This window comes from Dipodomys ordii, unplaced genomic scaffold, assembly GCF_000151885.1.
Source record: "Dipodomys ordii isolate 6190 unplaced genomic scaffold, Dord_2.0 Scaffold12, whole genome shotgun sequence".
Lineage (NCBI taxonomy): Eukaryota > Metazoa > Chordata > Mammalia > Rodentia > Heteromyidae > Dipodomys > Dipodomys ordii.
Genome location: NW_012267228.1, coordinates 19,968,987 through 19,988,233, shown reverse-complemented (window position 1 = coordinate 19,988,233; position 19,247 = coordinate 19,968,987). Strand labels below are relative to the sequence as shown.

At 42.4% G+C, this 19,247-nt stretch overlaps 1 protein-coding gene across 7 annotated transcripts in view; it reads right to left on the bottom strand.

Moving 5' to 3' along the window:
• The window catches only part of Cadps (Ca++-dependent secretion activator), a 451,304-nt gene that overhangs the window by 173,767 nt on the left and 258,290 nt on the right, over positions 1–19,247 (bottom strand). For all 7 annotated transcript variants that reach the window (XM_013010381.1, XM_013010385.1, XM_013010383.1 and 4 more), the window contains exons 7-8: positions 14,245–14,356; positions 5,331–5,470 (exon numbers count right to left, since the gene is read on the bottom strand). In XM_013010381.1, the coding sequence (XP_012865835.1) occupies positions 5,331–5,470; positions 14,245–14,356 (252 nt within the window). The remainder of the gene's footprint in view (positions 1–5,330; positions 5,471–14,244; positions 14,357–19,247) is intronic.

The following is a 19,247-nucleotide window of genomic DNA, read 5'->3' as shown; positions in this document are numbered from 1 at the left end:
ATACAAAAAAAAGAAAAAAATTTTATGGTACATTATAAGTGCATTAAAAACAACAGCAAGAAAGAGAAAACCATTTGTGTCTCTATCCTGGGGTTTATTTCATTTAGCATCATCTTATGTCTTTTATATGTACATAGCTTTGACCTCTTCTGCTTGTCCTAGACATATACTAGTTATTGCAAATAAGGGAAACTATGGGACCTATGTGTCTTTGGGCCTGGCTTACTTCGTTTAATATAATTTTTTCCAGGTCTTTCCATTTCCTAACAAATTCCCCCTCCATTTTTAAGGGATTTCCTGCAATCTTAAGAACTGTCTCAAAGCCGGTAAGGGAAAATGGATGGAAAAAGTGAGATGTAAAGCAAAAGGAAGAGACTTGCTTAGGGCCATGTATCAGCCCAGTCACTGGGCTGGAAGTGTAACACACCATCCAACTTTGCCCTGACACAGAAGGAGGCCCACAGAACTAAAGGAGCACTGATTCTTGGAAAATGCCTTTCAGCAGCAGGTCAGAGATGAAACTTTTTTTTTTTTCTATCTGTCGGTCGATGGGCCTGAACTCTGGGCCTGGGTGCTGTCCCTCATCTCTTCAGCTCAAGGCTAGCACCTTACCACTTGAGCAACAATGCCATTTCTGGCTTTTTCTGCTTATGTGGTGCTGAGGAATCGAACCCAGGCCTCATGCATGCAAGGCAAGTGCTCTACCACTGAGCCACCTTACCAGCTCCAGAGATGGAACTTTGATGTAGGTCTCCAACCTTAGCTCTCATAGAAGTGGATGACCTGGACAATTCATATCTTCATTTTGTGACCAAAGAACTCTCAGAAGTCACATGGAGTAGCATGCATTGTAGGAGTAGTAAAATAGCGGGAAAATTACCCAACCTAAGAATATGTGCTCTAAATACAGGCACAACAAAAGCTGCACTTGCTCGTCTTGGCTTCTGCCTTGGCAGTACCCTCTGGTTTGTTGCATGCTACTCTGGCTGTTTCCAGAGCACCATCTTCTTCCAGATACAGGAAGGTGGGTTCCTTCCCTGGGTTTTGTTTCCCAATGGAGGGAGCCAGGAGAGATCCAGAATCTAAGGGGAACACACTCAGGCCTTTTAGAAGCTGCATTAGCCTTACTATAGCCCACCTTATGCTTGGCCCACACTTGGAGGATGGAGGCATATGGCTCTCCTCTTCAACAGAGAACAGGAGTTCTAGGAAGATGGTGGCAGAATCCAGTCCACTTTTACATCCTTCACGTGTGCCAATCTTCTACCCTTTCTCGTTCTGGGCCTAACCTTTCTTTCTATTAGCTCTTATTTCTACAATGAAAGCAAATGTGTATGTTTTTCTTAAAGTCAAGTGTGTCTTGATGGGAAGGCTTGAGTTTTCAGACCAGTGGCTACCCAAGTTTTTGAAAATGTTCTACTTTGGTAAAATATTTTTGAGCAATTAGGCCAACATTAGTGAGAAGTCATTTTATATTCTATTTGCTTACCTTGGATTCCTATAAATTTATTACATGTATAAAAATATATGCAAGCCAGGCACCAGTGGCTCACGCCTGTAATCATAGCTACTCAGAAGGCTGAGATCTGAGGATTGCGGTTCAAAGCCAGCCTAGGCAGGAAAGTCCATGAGACTCTTATCTCCAATTAACCATTAGAAACTAGAAGTGTAGCTGTGGCTCAAGTGGTAGAGCGCTAGCCTTGAGCTGAAGAGCTGAGGGACAGCGTCCAGGCCCAGAGTTCAGGCCCCACAACCGGACCCCCCCCCCAAAAAAAATAAACTTAACCATACCAGTAATCACATTAAATATAAATAGGCTAAATATCACAATTAAAAGTCAAACAATTTAATTAAATTAAAAAAGTTAGACCCAAAGAAATATTGCCTACATAAAAGCAGTAAGTTTGTATGTATGTATTTAGAAACAGGGTCTCACTGGACAGAAGTACAAAGAAACAAACCAAGTTTAAAATTTTGACCAGAGATTTTGAAATCCCTTTTTAAAAAATTGAGGTAAATCCAGTTAGGACAGAATATTTGGACAATATTATCAAACAACTTGATGACATGCTAAGAGTACTGGAGTGGCCTAGTCCAGCAGTTGCGTTTGGAGAGCTTTGTGTCTTGGAGATCTGGGTAGGAGACAGAAGTCTACGATGCTTCTTGTTCCTCAAAGGAACAAGAAGTCTAGGACAGTGGCTCATCCGAGAAAATAGAGGAAAAAAGGAGCTTTTGAGAGTTATAACTTGTATATCCTCAGAGGATTTTTTTCTTGGACAAATCTTTTTTTTGCCATGTTAAGCTTCAGTTTTTCTCTCTATAAAGTAAGGATTCAGACATTCACCTATAGAATGGTACAACAAACAATTGATGAGACGTTTGCAATCTGACAGGCACTAGAAATCTGTGATCAAGAGACACAAGACAGAAATACAGGATAGATGATGATAAGAGCTCTAGACAAAAGCATGGGGAAGAAGGATAGTGGAAGGAAAAAAGTTGGAGGGAGAAGGGGGGGAAAGAACGATGAAATGATTCATGAGCAGGACAAGTAAGACATTCTGATAAGCTTCAGAGACAGGCAGAGCCAAGGTCAGCCAGACCTTCATCAAGGGCATTGGGGTGAGAGGGCTGGGGAAAAGAGCATCTACATAGAAGCATCTACATAGAAATGTTAAGAGCTCTGATCTAGGGTATAGTTGGAGCTTTTGAGGAAGGTCAGGTAGAGCCAGGTGGTGGGACAGTGATCAAGGTCAGAAAGTAGGGCCTTGGAGCTATGGTAATGTCATTGGTCTTTACTCTGAAAGAGATGGGAATTGATGAGAGGTTTTTTTTTTGAGGTTAGAGTCTTAAATCAAGTACAAGGATCAGATTTATATTAAAAAATAAATGTCCTTGAGAAATACCCTACAAGGGGCTGGGAATGTGGCTTAGTGGTAGAGTGCTTGCCTAGCATGCACGAAGCCCTGGGTTCCATTCCTCAGTACCACATAAACAGAAAAAGCCAGAAGTAGAACTGTGGCTCAAGGGGTAGAGTGCTAGCCTTGCGCAAAAGAAGCTCAGGCACAGTGCCCAGCCCCTGAATTCAAGCTCTAGGACTGGCAGAAAATAAAGAAAAGAAAACCTACCACAGGAAGAAAAAAAAAAAAGAAAAGAAGGGGTCAGGTTTTAAGACAAAAACAACAAGTGATTGGGAAAAGTAATGGGAGATTCTGTTTCCATTGGAGAGTTCTACGTGTATTTTGGGTTGAGTTCTAGGTGTATTTTGAAGGTGAAGTAAAAACAATTTGATAATGGATAAGATGGTGTTAAGAAAGAATGAGAAATGTCAAAGATGACTCCAAGGCTGTGGGTCTAAGCACCTGAATGAAGGTTTATTACAGGTAGGAGGATGAGGAGAGGATTTTTCAGTGAAGGAAAGAGGAAATGGATGGGAATATAATTCCTGAAATTCCCTCCCTGCTTCTTCTTCATGAAGGACAGCACATAGCCTTTCCAGAAACCACCTGCCCAAAACTAGTAGTCGCCTGTAACTCTCAATCACCTGACTATCAATCACCGGATTGTGAGTCAGCAAAAGAGTCTCCCTCGGGCTCTGAGGTTACTTTCACATCCAATGCAGCCACACCTCCTCCTCAACTTTCCCTATATAATCCCTCTCCACCCTTAGTTCTGGCTCTGCACACCTACATCTGGTGCAGGCTGGTGGTTTGGTTCTCCCAAGAGACTCTTCTTCCTGTACCATGTGGTGGTCTCTTTTGGCAACCCTTGTACCATATAAAAGCAAAAGAGGAGAAATTAGGTGAAAAACCTTGGAGTTGCTAATTCTCAAATGGGTGCAGATACGAATATTTTAAGGGCCAAACAATGCTTGAGTTTCCTCATTGGTGTTTTCTATTCAATAAAGATATTCCAAATGGCCCAGTGAATTATTTAAGGAACTACCTCACACCATGAAGGAGTAATTCTCAGTAATTCGGATTTCTCTTTCACACATTGAAGTGGATGCAATTTATAATCTCAGCCTTGCTTCTGAAAAGTTTCTTTTTCCCTACCACTCCCTAAGCTATGATATTGTTCTGTGTTCAAAAATCATCCTTTCTCTTACTATGGAACCAATAAAATGATTTTAAGTTTAAATTAAAAAGGCAGTGTCCAAGCCAGAGCATAGTTTCAGTAACTGGTCTCTAGGTATCTTTGCTTTGAAGCCTCCTAATTCCTTGAACTTTTCTGGTACCCTGACTGGTATGGGTCTACCTTTCCTTGGGACTTATTCATTCCTTAGAACTTGAGAGTCCTGCAAGAAGAAATTCTGAATGCATGCTGATATGGTCTGCTCATTCATTGGGTGGTCTGCTTCCTATCCTGTGTACATTTATTCCTGGGCTTCTCATAGGATTCTGTTTAAATTCTTTTTAATCTGTAGCAAGGCCTTGATAATGGGTTTCTGAATCCTGCAAACCTCCATTCTATACAGTCAATCCTTAGTTTTTATAGTGACATTGCCTTTTTAAGTCCTATCCTAAACACATTGCCCAAGACAATTAAGATGACCTTTCTGATGATGTGGAGGTTATGCAGAATGGTACCAATAGAATACCTGAAAATCCACCTATTTCCTCCAACTGTGTAGACATTCTTGTATGCATAGACACACTACCCAACTTCTGCAGAGGAATCACATTTTCTGAGATAGTAGAACTCAGAAATTTCAGAGTCTAATCAGTCATCAACAAACATTTTCAGTATAGATCGGTGCTTTGTTCTCTAAAAGAAAGCTATACTTTACCAATTCTTACTGTTGTATCTGAAATTACTTAATTGGTCATTCAATTGAAAAAAAGTTGCCATTCATTTAAACATTTTATTAAACTCTAAAACATTTTAAATATAGATTGTTCAAAGGTGGTTGTAGTAATTGCTCACATTTGGTAGAGAGGCTTGTCAATTACAATATAAGCAAATAACCCCGGCACTGAACTAGAAAACTTTCATACAGCATTTAAATACTTCTATCAATATTTTAATTGTATTGATTATCCTCTGATAGAAAAAAGGAAAATTATTCTTTCTTGATGGTAAAAAGGAAAATACAGTAATCATAAGAACTAAGGATGTTTAAAGTATCAAGGTCAAATATTTTAATAATCTCTTGAGAAGCCTTTATATTTTCTTCCATGATGTTCTCTGAGGATTAGTTTTGGTTTTGTTCCAGTTATCTTTCAGGGCTGGGTATTGAACCCAGAGTCTTGAATATGTTATGGAAGTGTCTGCCTGTTTTACTGAAGCCTTGAGAAATGAGTGAACATGTGCTCCAAATTACCACTTACCCAGAATGCTTCATGTTTTGAGGTTTATCCATTCGGACAGCAAGTTTAATTTTGAGATCTTGATCTGGGCAGTTTTTAGAGACAGTCATTTTGTGCCACTCAGACTGTTTGGGACTGTTTGGAGTGGGATGAAGAATCACCTGTAAGAAAGAAGGACAAATATGTGATCCAGAAAACAGAAGCAACTTTATGGGTATGCTTCCATGGCTTGTCTAGGTCCCAAAGCCAAGGCTGGGTCATGCCACATCTAAGGGCACAAATGCCTTCTCTGGATCCCTTTTGTCTCTTCATAGCTAACTTGATAAAATTAAGGATCAGGCTTTCTGTGCTTCTGCTCAGACTTTTCTAAAGTTCAGAAGACTGAATGAGACTCAGAGCAGAGAACATTATTCTTATCGCCATCAAATAAGGAGGCAGATCTCTGAAAGGAAGAAATACCCTCACGTGTTAGAAAGCATCTCTAAGCCATTTTCCTCTCCATTTTTGTATATATTTTTTATTGTAAAAATACTATTCAGAGGGGTTACAGCTACACAAGTGAGGTCCTGAGTACATTTCCTATCAAGAGTTGTTATCTCGGCCTTTGTTTTTCCACTACCAAAGTCATAAAGTTCGTTTTCAACGTAGTGTCTTGTACATCTCATTGTTACAATGGGTCAACCTGTATCCTTATTTCAGCATTTTGTTATTTCCCTTCCCCTCCCCAAATTAGAAAAATGTATCTAGAAGATTCAGGACAATGAATCAAATATAGTGAAAACAGGGGCTATACCATGGGGGAAGAATATACAAAAAAAAGAAAAAAATTTTATGGTACATTATAAGTGCATTAAAAACAACAGCAAGAAAGAGAAAACCATTTGTGTCTCTATCCTGGGGTTTATTTCATTTAGCATCATCTTATGTCTTTTATATGTACATAGCTTTGACCTCTTCTGCTTGTCCTAGACATATACTAGTTATTGCAAATAAGGGAAACTATGGGACCTATGTGTCTTTGGGCCTGGCTTACTTCGTTTAATATAATTTTTTCCAGGTCTTTCCATTTCCTAACAAATTCCCCCTCCATTTTTAAGGGATTTCCTGCAATCTTAAGAACTGTCTCAAAGCCGGTAAGGGAAAATGGATGGAAAAAGTGAGATGTAAAGCAAAAGGAAGAGACTTGCTTAGGGCCATGTATCAGCCCAGTCACTGGGCTGGAAGTGTAACACACCATCCAACTTTGCCCTGACACAGAAGGAGGCCCACAGAACTAAAGGAGCACTGATTCTTGGAAAATGCCTTTCAGCAGCAGGTCAGAGATGAAACTTTTTTTTTTTTCTATCTGTCGGTCGATGGGCCTGAACTCTGGGCCTGGGTGCTGTCCCTCATCTCTTCAGCTCAAGGCTAGCACCTTACCACTTGAGCAACAATGCCATTTCTGGCTTTTTCTGCTTATGTGGTGCTGAGGAATCGAACCCAGGCCTCATGCATGCAAGGCAAGTGCTCTACCACTGAGCCACCTTACCAGCTCCAGAGATGGAACTTTGATGTAGGTCTCCAACCTTAGCTCTCATAGAAGTGGATGACCTGGACAATTCACATCTTCATTTTGTGACCAAAGAACTCTCAGAAGTCACATGGAGTAGCATGCATTGTAGGAGTAGTAAAATAGCGGGAAAATTACCCAACCTAAGAATATGTGCTCTAAATACAGGCACAACAAAAGCTGCACTTGCTCGTCTTGGCTTCTGCCTTGGCAGTACCCTCTGGTTTGTTGCATGCTACTCTGGCTGTTTCCAGAGCACCATCTTCTTCCAGATACAGGAAGGTGGGTTCCTTCCCTGGGTTTTGTTTCCCAATGGAGGGAGCCAGGAGAGATCCAGAATCTAAGGGGAACACACTCAGGCCTTTTAGAAGCTGCATTAGCCTTACTATAGCCCACCTTATGCTTGGCCCACACTTGGAGGATGGAGGCATATGGCTCTCCTCTTCAACAGAGAACAGGAGTTCTAGGAAGATGGTGGCAGAATCCAGTCCACTTTTACATCCTTCACGTGTGCCAATCTTCTACCCTTTCTCGTTCTGGGCCTAACCTTTCTTTCTATTAGCTCTTATTTCTACAATGAAAGCAAATGTGTATGTTTTTCTTAAAGTCAAGTGTGTCTTGATGGGAAGGCTTGAGTTTTCAGACCAGTGGCTACCCAAGTTTTTGAAAATGTTCTACTTTGGTAAAATATTTTTGAGCAATTAGGCCAACATTAGTGAGAAGTCATTTTATATTCTATTTGCTTACCTTGGATTCCTATAAATTTATTACATGTATAAAAATATATGCAAGCCAGGCACCAGTGGCTCACGCCTGTAATCATAGCTACTCAGAAGGCTGAGATCTGAGGATTGCGGTTCAAAGCCAGCCTAGGCAGGAAAGTCCATGAGACTCTTATCTCCAATTAACCATTAGAAACTAGAAGTGTAGCTGTGGCTCAAGTGGTAGAGAGCTCGCTTTGAGCTGAAGAGCTGAGGCCCAGAGTTCAAGCCCCACAACTGACAAAAAAATAAAAAACAATGTGTGTGTGTGTGTGTGTGTGTGTGTGTGTGTTCAAGAGGACTGGGAATGTGGCTTAGTGGTAGAGTGCTTGCCTAGCAAGCATGAAGCCCTGGGTTCAATTCCTCAGCATGACATAATCAGAAAAAGCCAGAAGTGGCGCTGTGGCTCAAGTGGTAGAGCGCTAGCCTTGAGCAAAAGAAGCTCAGAGACAGTGCCCAGGCACTGAATTCAAGCCCCAGGACTGCAAAATAAAAATATATAATATATGTGTATATATATGCAGGAATAGAAGCTTTAAAAAGATGTGACAAAAGTTTAATAATAAAACTCTGTATTTTCTACTATATATGACCCTCATATCCACAAGCTCCACATTGATTAAGTCAACCAACTGAAGATGGAAATATTTGGGAAAAAATAACTGCATGAATTGAACAGACTTTGTTCTAGGCATTATTTCCTAACCAAAACAGAGTAACAATGATTTATATAGCATTTACAATCTATTAGGCAATATAAATGATCTAGTTGACGGTTTCTTTCTTGGTCAGTGTGGCTAAGTAATATTACCAGCTATTCCTTAAAACTACTATATCTACATGTATATGTGTGTGAAAATATATATATATATATATATATATATATATATTTAGGGGTAAGGTGCACAGTTACAGTAGTCATCAAACTTAACCTTATACCTTCCTGACAGCATGTCTGATTTGATAATGTTCACATTGCTGGTTTTGTTGTTTTTTGCCAGCACCAGCCTTGTGCTCTCTCCTGGCATTCTGGATCATCACTGGTACCCTACCACTTAAGCCATGCCACCAGCATCCTTTTTTGCTGATTAAGTTGAGATAAAGTCTCCAGGACTATACTCCCTTAGCTGGCTTTGAACCGTAATCCTCCAAGTCTCAACCTTCTGAGTAGCTAGGATGATGTGGTGACAGATCTGCAAGTTGGTGAGGTATCAGCTCCAGCACTTGTGTGCCAGGCTTGCATCTGTACTAGTTTTAGCTTGGAATCAGAGCTCTTTGAGAGCAATCTTTTTAAGACCTTTTGTTTCTTTCTGTGAGACCTGACTTAATGAAAACTATGTTAAGTATATAAACTCATTTAACTCACACTGCAGTAACCCAACTGATGAATACGTGCTGGAAGCAGGTGAGGCAGGCAGGAGTCACTGCCTTGAGACCTCTCCTTTCCCTCTGGAGCTCTCTTACACAGCTCCTAGTACCACAGTCCTTTTGGAGATGGAGGGGAGGGAGCATCTGGGGTTGCCTGGGGTGGGGGCAAGGTAATAGGGCGGGGGTGGGGAGGGTTACTAGGAAATTAGGGAGGGTGAAGTTAGAAAGAGAAACACCAGCCCAGGCTAGCACAGCGGCAGGAAGGCCGTTGGCTTCCTTCTGCCACTGCCTGCCTGGCAAAGTCAAGACAGGAGCACACTCTGGGCACCAGGAGCTCATTAACAGACTTCACCATATGGATTCTGGGCGCGGTTCCCACGGGCAATATGGTGTCCATTCTCAACGCAAATAACCATAGCTCATTACTGGCCAGTTCCATGAAGATTTCTCCCCCCCCCCATCTCTATGGTCTCTCTCTGGGGAGACTTCTTCTGCAGAGAGGAGGGAGAGATGAGGTCACCTCACTTTCTTCTAACGTTGTCCCCAGACGGGCTGTGCAGGGCTTTGCATGTGTCAGCCCCACTGAGGGATGAGGATCCTTCTGGTTGTGTGCGAGCCCTGGGCCCAGCAGACACCTCATCTGCACATTCCAGGCTGCTAATCAAGCATTCTGTCATCACAGCCAAGGCCATGTGTGCTCTACTTTGATGTGGGGATGCAGATGAGGTACCATAATCCTCACCAGCCACAGGCTGCAAGCCAGCCACAGGCTGCAATCCAGCAACCCCACAGCCTGATACCTGGGCACAGAGGTGGGGCCTCCTGGCTAGTTTCCAGGGCTGAACCTCTTTCTCTTACTGGTTTGCCCCATGCATTGGGGATGGCATCTCTGCCCCACAGATTGGACTTTGCTCATCCCAGTGTGCTTTCTTCCCAGGCATTGTTTCACTAAGCAGGGCACTTAGCACGTGTGACACTCTGTCATTTCTGGGTTGTGTCAGCACCCCGTATGTTTTGTGAGATTAAAATTTTCTGCCTGTTCACTCTGTGTACAGCATAAATGAATGAGCAGAGCAGGTCTATAATCATAGTTGCTGAATAAAAGTTTGGTACTATTTTAATCTTGGCCAGAGTATGGGGAAATAGGCACTCTCTTAGCCCTTTATGGAAATATAAATTGACATATAGGAAATGTAGTAGTATCTATTAAAATTCAATCTTTTTCCGTAACATATCTACAGGTGGTACTAGGATTTAAAATCAGGGATTCATGCTTGCTAGGCGGGGGTGTGGGGACTGTCATTTGAGCCATGCCCTCAGCCTTTTTTGCTTTAATTATAGTTTGAATAGGTTCTTGTATTTTTTTTTTTAAATCAAGGCTGGGCCTGAACTATGATCCTCCTTAAATAGGATTCCTGCTATGCCTCTCTGCCTTGCAGGAATGATAGACCAATGTCACTGTTGTTTTTTTTTTATTTGCTGAGATGAGAATCTCTCAAACTTTTTTCCAGGACTGGTGTCAAACCTCAGTCCTCTCAATCTCTTTGCTAGTAGAGGGTACACAGACAGTACTGGGGCCAAGCAGACTAGCTCCCCTGTAGTTGGTGGAAGTTTGCTAAGCAGGAAAGAAGAGAAAATATCTAACCACAAACTATGTGTCTATGAGGCTGGGTAAGTCTTGGCCTCCCCCACCATTGCAGGGTCAAGGGTCAGTGTGGTGTGGACAAGACAGTCCTGCAGATGACCGGCCTCCATTCCTGCAAGCTATTTCACTCCTCTGTGCCTCAGTGGGCTCAGTAAGGTAGTTAATAACAGCCTGCCTCAGGGGGTATACTTGTGCCAACACCTATACATTTGCAAATAATTTCCTGGGGATTCTGGGTCCTGTATAGCTCACCTCGGGGCCCAGGCAGAACATTCCTGTGCTGGCCATCATACTTGTCTTTTCTAACACTAGTATTCTGAATCCTTGAACCACTCATGTTTCTTCACATGCACTTTCATGGGAAAAAATGTATAAGGAAAAATGAAAATCAGGCTATTTTGTCCCCTCTTGGGTCCCTCTTTCTCTAGAGACAGAAATGAACACCTGTCATATTTTTTCCAGGAAAATAAGCACTTTCCTTTCAGTGCTCTTTCTTTCTGGGAGAAGCACTGTTCTGTTTTTTGTTTTTTTTTCCCCCCTTTTTAATTAGTCTTATTTAATCTTTCTTTCTCCTCCTCTTGTGGTCTATAGCTTTGTAATACAATCCAGGACAAGCCTCTAAAGACCAGATTGGGGAAATGAAAGAAATATAAAGGAGTTAAAAAAAAAAAAAAGAAAGCACAGAGAAAGAAGCAGAGGCTTACTACTGCTGGTAGGTATATGCACCACATGTGTCTCTAGAGAGTACAGCAGAGGCTCAGAGGTATTGAAAGTCTTGGCTAAAATCACATGGCCTTCAGGATAGATTATACATCCAACAGAAAGGGTAGATTTAGTTAAAAAGTTCAGTAGATTAGTTAGGGCCCAGGGTCCCTGGAGAACACTTTGCAATTTGAGAAAACATTTCTTGGCTTGGTAAACTTGAGACCCAACTGTGGAAATTGTATAAAACAATCCCAGCCACAGAACCATAGAATGCCATCCTTTCTAGTTGGGAAATGTAAAAGGTGCAGGAGAAAAACCTAACTAGAACTACGGTTTCAGGTCTGGAAACCCTCAGTAACACAGGAGGTCTTCTCTGATTGGTTAGTTGTCCTATACCTCATTTGCATAGGGACAACCAATCAGAGCACAGGATATTAAAAAAAATACAAAAACCCTACACTCAAGTCACTTAAGAAAGAATAGCAATAGCTTTTGACTGAGATTCTTTTCTTAGTAATACATTTCCTGAGAAAAGAACCCAAGAAGGCTACAACTGCAGCTGCCAACGGTGGAGCTGCAACACTGGCAGGCATTGACTTCTGATGAGCAGCAGCAGTGCTAAACAGATGTTGCCTGTAACATGGCTGTGACTTTAGTGGCCTTTACTCACTGTGAAGCCAGAAGGGCTGTGAAAGCCAGAAGAGTTATAGAGGCTTTACCCACTGTGAGCAGCAAAAAAAAAAAAAAAAAAAGCCATATCACAACCATTATGAACTAGAACTTGTTGATCATCTTCTGGACCCAACTGCATGACCCCCAAGTTTCAAATACATGTGACTATCTGGAGATAGAGCCTTAGGAGGAAACAAAGGTTAAAGAAAATCCTAAGGATGACCTCCTCTGCTATGGCTGGAGGAAGACATGTCCCATCGCCATGTGAAGATACAGAAGACTGTGTCTGTCAGGCTCTTGCTGATTCTTTTGTCTTCGGAACTTTTATAGACTCCAGACTTGTGAGAAATTACACTTCTATTGTTTAAGCCACCCAATCTGTGGTCTTTTTTTTTTTTGTAATGCAAGCCAAGTAATATAGGTTTACAAATACACAAGAAAGTTAACGGACGTCTGTGTGCTATGTACTGGGCATGGGAGTGGAAAACAGAAAAGTTCATATATTTTTATCCCCATGGGGCTTTTATACTGTAGTAGGGAAGATAGAAACCAAGGTCTATGCCACGTTGCCTTTCTTCTCTCTCCATCTCATTGATGATTAAGTTCAGTGGGGATGTGAATAGAAGACTGATAACAGCTTAAAAGGAAAAATGCCAGGTATGAGAAGGTTCTCCCCCCCAAAAATGGCCTTTATTAAAGGAGAACACTTAGGCCTCTGGAAGAGCTAGGGGATGGGAAATGCCCCAGGCATAGAGCAAGCTCTCTGAAGGGAAGAGTCTGGTTGATTTAAGTGTTGGACCCTGGTGGATGAAGGCTATGGCAGCAAATGAAGCTGAGGAGGCTCACAGAAGTAGGATCACGTATGTCTTTGTAGGTAGGCCCTGTTAAGAAGTACAGATTGTATTGTAAGCAATGTAGGCACCATGGAAACAAATTGTGTAAGCCAATGACAAGTCTGAGCTCTGCAAACACTGTTGGCTCCTTGGGGCAGGGTCAAAAGCGGAGATGCAAGGAGAAATGTCTCTATTATCTCAGTGCTTCTCAAGGGCTTGGTTCCAGCCCGTTGGGTATGCTGGGGATCACACATTCTAGGCAAGAGCTCTACCACTTGTGCTAGGCTCGCAGCTCTCTCATTTGTATTTGCTTCTGAGATAAGATCTTTCAAACTTTTCCCAGGCAGGAATTGAACTTGTGATTCTCTTGCCTCTACCTCCTGAGCTGAGCAACTAGGATTATAGATATATATCACCTTGTGGATATTCTGAGAACAAATGGTGCTGGTCTGGGTTGGCACTGCATGGGTGGGGTGGGGATGTGTATTGTCCTATAAAGAATGAGATGCCACTGTCTATGAGCACGTCTGCATTCATCCGATGATTAGTCCTACTGGATAGTAATAGAAATGGAAAAGCTGTTTAAAACAAAGTCATTCTATTGTTTTTCTTTTCTTTTTTGGTTGTGGGGCTTGAACTCTGGGCCTGGGCACTGTCCCTCAGTTCTTTAACCCAAGGCCTAGAACTCTAACACTTGAGCCACAGCACTACTTCCAACAAAGTCATTCTAGATCCTAACCCTGTCTGATACTTAAAATCAAACTGTGTGTGTGTTTTTTTTTTAATGTTTCTAGGGTAACAAAGGCAACTTAACTTGGGTTTGTGTACCCAGTAAATCAGCTCACTGGTCCTCAGGCTCATGAATCTACATCACAGTTTCACATGGGAGCCTACAACTGTCATCTTCAGGGTGACGCTTGCTCTGGTGGCAGCTCGGCACTAGTTCTTGAGGTCTTTGAGCATTGACACCCTGGTATCTTTTTACCATTGATTTCCTCATGCTTGTCTTTGATTGTCTTTGTGTTGAGTTCATGTTGTTTGGATGGTACGCAGCTAAATTCGCAAAGCATTTCATTTCAAGGGCGCCCCAAGTATTTGTTCGAAGTAGAGTTTCAGTCTGGTGGCACGGTGGACCCCTGGCTCTACCTTCTGTGGCACCTCCTCCTGTTGGTTTAAGTAGTGGAGGAGGACTAGAGGCTCAAATGTGACAAGACTTAAGCTCAAAGGTCAAATATAGAGTGGAGCCCAGGACTTAAACTTCAAAGCTGGGCCTCTCATCCCTTGACAATGCTGTGTCCTAGTGACGCAGGAACTGGGGCTGCACCTGCGAGACTCACTCTCTGGAGGTCTGTGGGATGGTTCTTGCTGGGAGAGGGAGTGTGTGTGGGGGGAAGGTACTCACCCGCCCAAGCTCCTTGTCCTCCAATGCCAGGACACCTGTACTTTCTGTGAAGAGCTTCACCTTCACAGCTGGCAGTGCGTGGGTCGTAGAGAAGTCACCCTGTGTACCCCAACTGTGGATAGAATCGGAGAGGTCAGTGTAGACACGTGTACCTTGGCCACAGAGAACTCTTCCCTTCCTCCCAGGCTGAGAAAGTTCAGGATTAAAGCAAGGGAGCACCGGCTGTCACATTCCCTCCCTGTCCCTCCAACGCTGCCAAAGTGACAAAAAGTGTTAATTAACTTGTTAGGCAAATGCAAGACAGATGCTTAGAAAGTTGCCAAGGGTCTTCACAGTGCACTATCAGGAATCACTTGGAATTAGCACAAAATCACGTTAGTGAGAACGCCCTCCCCCCACCCCACCTCCAATGCGTTTGCTTTGTCTACAAATGATTCCAGGGTAATCACCAATATTTCACTTTGTTTAGTTCATTTTGTCTCTAGTTCTTGGAAACTGCAGTTCTGGATTATGAGATGAGGCTTTCTTTTGTTTGAGCTGACTTTAAAATGAGACTTCAGCAGTAGGGCTGGGCAGGTGTATCTATCCACTGGCATTCAAAGCTGAATCGAAGAAAGAAATGAGTGGAGCTTCATCCAATTAAAGTTTGGGGAGGGGAGGGCTGAAAGGCTTAACAATAAGAATGTGCCAATGCCCAGACTGGGTATGGTGGCACAAGCCTATCTTTGCATTTACTTGGGAGGCAGAGGTAGGAGGATTATCTGAGGAGGTCTGCCCAAGGCAGTTAGCAGGAGACCTTGTCTGACAAGAACTAAAAGCAAAAGGAAAGGGGTGTGACCCAAGTCATACAGCAATTGATTACAACACACAAGATCCTGCAGTCAATTCCTAATAACTCCACAAAAAGAAAAAGGGAGGAGGAAGGGGAGCATGCCATTCTCTGTTTCCAGTTTGGTTTGTGGATTTCTCCAGAAGAGAAACTGATTTTGACCTAGCACTGGGATAGGGATTAGGGATGGAGGTGAATCAGCTTCCTCCAGAAGTACTTGCAATCAGTGGACTCTTTTAGAAGTGCTCATTGGACTGCATTGAACCCCTGCCCCAAATGTTGCCATGGCCCATGGAGAATTGTACTCAGAGTGCAGTCTGATCCTTGGCTGGGTCTTCTCACTCATCTGCTTCAGGTAATCGGGTCTCCTGAATCTGCCACCTAGGCCTGCTGCACACCTGTCCCCTCAGTGACAATGTTTCTCTGCAGCCACTCGTCCCCCATTGTCTTTTTTAAGATCCAGCCCAAATGCAACTCCCAAGAGAGCCTGATCTTTCATCTTTACGTCTAAATTGGGTTCTAATATTAAACTCTTTTTAGCATACTGTCATTTTGTATTCTAGCAATCAACCAACCTGTGATTACTGGTTGTAATTTGTGTCTGTTTACTAATATTCTGTCAGCTCTAGGAGTGCAGGGACTGTTTGTTTGTTTATATTGCACACACAGAACTTAGCACAGTGCTTGACACATGGAAGACATGCAATAAATATTTGCCGAATAAAACAAATGATGCCCAATTGCCAAGTGCCTGCTCTTTTGCAGGACTAGAAAACAGTATAGATATACGACTTTTTTTTTCTTTTGGCTAATACTGGAGTTGGAACTCAGGATCTGTACGTGCTTGGCTAACACAGTACAACTTGAATCATCTCTCCAGCCTAGCTTTTTGCTTATCAATTAGAAATAAGAGTCCCAGAGACTTTGTTTCACAGGCTGGCTTTGAATTGTGACCCTGGGGGGGGGTCTCAGCATTCTAAGTAGCTAGATTATAGGAATAAGACTCTGATGTATGGATAGGCACTCTTTGATCTATAGATTTAAAACAATTATTTGCCTATGTGACCCCATTTCTATACTGTATTTATTAGAGTCTGACGTTAATGCCTTGTGAACATGTTACCCTTTTTTAAACCTTGAAAAACGGTTTTAAATCATTGAAGTTGAGTTGGACATTATTTTTACCTCCATTTCATTGAGAGATATTTCTTCACTCATCAGCAAGGATTCTGAATGTACAGTGGGGGTTGGAGGAGCTATGGGCATCAATAAACACTTCAAAGGCTTGAAATAGCTAGGCATTCCTCAAATACTATCAACAAAGGGTGACAGAGACACTCCTCCACCATCTGGGGTTGAAAGTCCAAACCACAGGGCTTCAGTACTTGCCTGAAGCCTGTGTATCCTACTCTTTCTCCTCTGGACTTTTCTTTGGCTACAAGTGAGCTTCAGACTTGACCCTGCACTTGTTGGCTACTTGAATTTCTTCTGTAAATTATGAAAACCTGACTTCTAGTCTCCTTGTATGGCATCAAGTAAATTCCATTCATGAAAGCTAGGGGGAATCTAGGGAGAATTGGCGAGAAAACACCAGAACAATGGAGATGAGGGGGACCCAGGGGTGCAAGAAAAACCTGGAGAGATCACCACAGTCACAATAGCAGCAAGGAGCAGACATGGAGAAGGACCTCAGCTGGAAAGAAACACATCAGCAAAATGTCAGATGTGACAGGGTCTTAAACCAGAACCTGTAGCTCAAATTTTGGCATAGTCACAACTTGTGAGGCTTGAGGCAAGTGAAATAACAGGCCTGCCCCTCATGGCCTTCAAATATAAAATAAGTCTGCTTTGCTGTAGCTGTAAAAGACTCAACAGCTGCCGACTTGGGCCTCGTAAGAATCCAGTACCTTTTTGACTGTCTTCCTTCCCTTCCCACATGTGTCCACGCTTATATTTGTGTTATCCATCCAACACACACATTCATCAAGCACCTATGTGTCTGACAACGCATGATGGAAACAAACTGGCCATCACAATTCCTCCTAGACACAGTAATTAGAAAGTGAGCATGGGTGCCACTTCCCAGAAGAGAAAACTGAGGAAGCACTCCAGATTTTGTTCCTTTATTCCAGTGAAGTGTGACTGAGTTAGATCACGTCCCAAACCCTTTCATTTCCACAGATCCTGTCATAATCACCAGTAAGTATTATTAGTGACTAGCAACACTGGTAAAAGAGCAACCATTCATGTATTATTTATGAGTTACTGTGGCGTTAATCTCAGATCTTCATCATGCCTGGTCATGGAGACGGGGAAAAGTTCTTGCTGAAAACCAGAGAGTTCTGAAAAGAGAAGCTTTACTACTGTGCTGTCAAGTGCTTTAGGAGATCCCCTCTCCTCTACCCCCATGGTACTGACTTGGATATGGTTTGTAAGGGTGTCTTGGTCTGCTCAGCAGAAACTGTTTAAACTCTTGCTGCCACCCAACGATGCTCTGCTCATAAGGCCTGTGAAATGATGCAGATTATGGAACAGGACAGTGCTCTGACATGAGTGGAATTCAAGCCGTGGCAGGCTATGCTAATCACCCTACAATTGAACATTGAGTTCTTTTCCTTTCTACCAGGCCTGCAGTTGTGCTTTTGGCTTTCCCCAATGAGCCTTGGCTGACCACAGTTGCTAGGTCACTACTGAATCCCAGTTTCTCGGTCAGACTTTTAAACAGTAACCTGGCCCAGTGGAGCAGGCAAAAATAGAAGCTTTAGTGTAATCAGGCAGGGCTCAGTGCTAGGTAAAAACACAGGGTTCCTTGCTCAAGAAGCAGACAATCATGCCAGGAAAGGCACCTGCTAGTAAAAGCATCTTCTTTCTCCTTCCTTCATTACATGCATGCTTCCTTCTTCCATTGGACTTTACTTAAAAACACACCTTCAAAGATAAAAGCACCAAGAATCGCAGACAGCAACAACACCATTTAAACAAACATAGGCCCCTTGAGCATGGAGCCTGGGCACCTGCATGGTCCCAGGTCCATAAAGATAGTCTAAGTGGAATACTAAGTTAAAATGAAATTTTTTTCTCTCTTTTTGAATCATAGCCACTGGATTCAATGAAAGCTACTTCTGAATGCTTCGTCTATGAGAATTAAAGTTTGGTTTCAGCATCCCTTTCTTGTCCCTCTCCTCTTTGGGGAAGAAAAACAGGTATCCATTGTCTTTGTCTAGCCAGGGAAACATCTGGCTTTCTTTATATTAAAAACTGCTAATAGTTATTTCAATTCTATGTGCCAGGCACAAAATCTCTCTCTCAAAAGTATTACACGGTCACATGCGCATTGTATCTTTTTAAACTCTGTAATCGTATGACAATGTCTATAATTGTCACCCTCACAGTTACAGATGAGGAAATTAAAGTTCAGAGAAGTTCGGTCATATTTCCCAGATCATACACAGGGAATAAACAGCAATTTAATCCACAATCTGTAATGTTCCTTTATTTTTTATTTTTATTGAGACAGGGTCTAGATATTTAGTTCAAGATAGCCCAGACTTACTCTGTGGCTCAGGCTAGCTTCTTACTCTGTAGCCTAGTCTGGCTTCCAACTCAAGATACCTTCTTGCATTTGCCTCTAAGTACCGCAACCGAATTTTAACCACAGCATCATTTTCCCTCCTTCTTTCATTCTGCCCATAACTCTCCTGTCTTGATCCAGTGAACATAAATTATCTCCGCAGCTCAAAGAGAAAGTTCTATTTTAAGACTGCTGGGACTTTGGGACACTTTGACTTCTAACTTTGGATATATTTCACACGTTCAATATACTTCACAGACTACCACATTTGACACAGACAAATTAGCCTGTGGAACAAGCATCAAAAGCCTTGGTGTTTGGGTGGAGCTATATATGGAGAAATGAATCTACTTCTCATCATTGCACTTCTCTCTGCCTTTGTCTTTTCCCTGGCCGAGAAATTGATTGTGGCTAGCAAGATGTGCCACTTCTTAAAAGTTGCCCCGAACTAAAGTATAATTGCACTTGGATATGCAGAGACCAGCGGCTGACAGTTTTGTTACAAGCAGAGGTTGAAAAGGTTGGAAAGGTTAAGTGTCTAACTTCTCTCTATACACAAGACAGCGGAGGTAAAATGGGGTAGCTTGTCCTTCCGTGATCCCA